We start from the raw sequence: 2,289 nt of genomic DNA, 5'->3' as shown, positions 1-2,289 counted from the left end.
AATACTAGGATACAATGTACATACATACAATATACATGAAACAATAATAATAGGAATTAAACATAAGAATAAAATATTTGAATAGAGTATACAAGATGGGAATAAAAAATGTGCAACAGCTTAAATAGTACAATAAAGTAAATACACCAATTGTGCAGATGGCGCTTAGTGCAGTATTGTGGTGTCTCAGAGTCTTATCTAGCACCCAGTGTCACATTCTTTTTAAACGTTGCCACCCTAGCCATCTCACGGCCCCTCGTCATTCTTCCATGCCCTTAAAAAAAAATCTGTCTGGCTATCATTAAACAATTCTGGACCCAGCTACACTACCAATGGGCTTATCCATCCCGTTTAGGATTGATCTCCCAGAACAAATAATCTTGGGCTGAATGGAACCAGGGTCCCTGCAATCAGACATAACTTATCATGTATCCTGGTCCAGAACCACTGGACCTTATCACTGGGCCACGTGCCATTAAGTACTTTGCCATCCTCTGTCTTACATTTGACAACATCTCTGTTCATCTGACACTTCCTTGATGCTATCTTTGTCTCAGTAGCACTCCCCAAGATACACTTAGTCATTTATCAGCAGGTAGATTCAGCTTCTGGCACAAACAGTAGCGCTAGCTCTTTATATTTGCTCACTAGTGTCTCTCTGTGATCCCCCAGGAACTAATTCAGACCTCCTCTCCATCCATGACCTCTGTCTCCAGCTCTGTTAACCCTTCAGGGATATTGGTGCCCGCCGGGGGTCTGCAACAGAGCAATGTCACCATGACAACCATCAACTCTCAAGTGGTATCGGGTAAGCATGTGATTACCACACACAAACACCAGAACCCCGACACATACAGTACATAGGCCATATTAATTTGTGTCTTGTATTTGTGTAAGTATATCTAGAGTAATGTCATATTTAGAAGCTGGGGTAGGGATTGTTTGAACTATTTAATGCAATGATTTACTCCTCATAGTAAAATCTGAAAATTCAACATCCATGGAGCTTCCATATACATACAACATACACACATATTGTGACATTATGATATTCAAAACCGATTGGAGATAGTAGAGATTCATGCCGTCATTGTCAGGGGACAACACATAGAATAAGATGGTAGATAAATTATGTTTGATACTTCAAGTTTCAAAGTGAATATAGGCAGATATTATACAGAGCTATGCTCTCATATTTGTTACGAGACAATACATGGTAACAAACACTTAGTAATGTGCATAGTTCTACTCTGCTGAAGTTTTTATTATATGAAGCAAAGTGTTATGTTCTCCTTCTGGCTCTCAACTGGTTTTGTTCCAACCTTACTAGTAGAAGTTTTCATGTCATCAATGGAGGATCCATGGAGGGACTCCTTTTGTTACAGTTTATATATATATATATATATATACACACACACATATGGGTAACATTGTGCAGTGATTTGAAATTAAGTTCCGCCTCTATGCCGATGATACACAGCTGCATCTCTGCCTTAGACCCATAGGCGCCAATTTCGGTGGGGACGGTGGGTATGCATACCTATCAGATTTTTTTGACCCCTTTTTTGGAAAACCTGACACTCAATTTAGTTTGATAACAATTAAATGACACATAATTCTTGAGCGCAATACCAACAAATCCACAAAAATCTCTATCCCCACAGGGCAGGCACAGACACAAACACAAACACAGCTGCTGCGCTGGCTACTTCTTTCCTTTTCTAGCTGATCTCTCTGAGTCTGATGTCATATCACATTGTCAACATGGTACATGGATACATGAAGCAGAACATAGTGTGTCATGTGTCTAATGATTTTCTTCTCCACAAACCGTGTTGGACATCATCACATATTTGTATACATTACATGACAGCGTCTTTCAATACATGACCTGCGCAAGATGAAAAAAAAAACAAATGCGTCATTGAACAGAGCACTTCTGAAAATGCACTTCCAAATGCATCTCTGTCCCCAGACTATTTCAAACCAACCTGACACACATGCTTGGACCTGGTGACACAGCTAATTAAACCGAGATTGTGTCATGTTTGTTGAATATTAAAAGCTGTCCAAAAAAAAAACTGACCAATGTAAATCTTCCTATTTGGCCCAGTCACACCTGCATCATTCAATTCAATTTTATTTATATAGCGCCAAATCACAACAATAGTTATCTCATTGCGCTTTCCGGAATGAGCAGGTCTAGGCCATACTCTGTGATGTTTTTTACAGAAACCCAACAGTTCCCACAAAGAGCAAGCTCTAGGCAACAGAGGCAAGGAAAAACTT

The 2,289-nt window shown here is 39.5% G+C and overlaps 1 protein-coding gene across 1 annotated transcript in view; it reads left to right on the top strand.

Moving 5' to 3' along the window:
- LOC116700554 (pbx/knotted 1 homeobox 2) overlaps window positions 1-2,289 on the top strand; it is a 127,262-nt gene that overhangs the window by 111,234 nt on the left and 13,739 nt on the right. The window contains exon 7 of the mRNA XM_032533844.1: window positions 673-808. Within this exon, the coding sequence (XP_032389735.1) occupies window positions 673-808 (136 nt within the window). The remainder of the gene's footprint in view (window positions 1-672; window positions 809-2,289) is intronic.

Source organism: Etheostoma spectabile, chromosome 13 (genome assembly GCF_008692095.1).
Source record: "Etheostoma spectabile isolate EspeVRDwgs_2016 chromosome 13, UIUC_Espe_1.0, whole genome shotgun sequence".
Taxonomy (NCBI): domain Eukaryota; kingdom Metazoa; phylum Chordata; class Actinopteri; order Perciformes; family Percidae; genus Etheostoma; species Etheostoma spectabile.
This window is presented reverse-complemented; position numbering and strand designations above follow the sequence as displayed.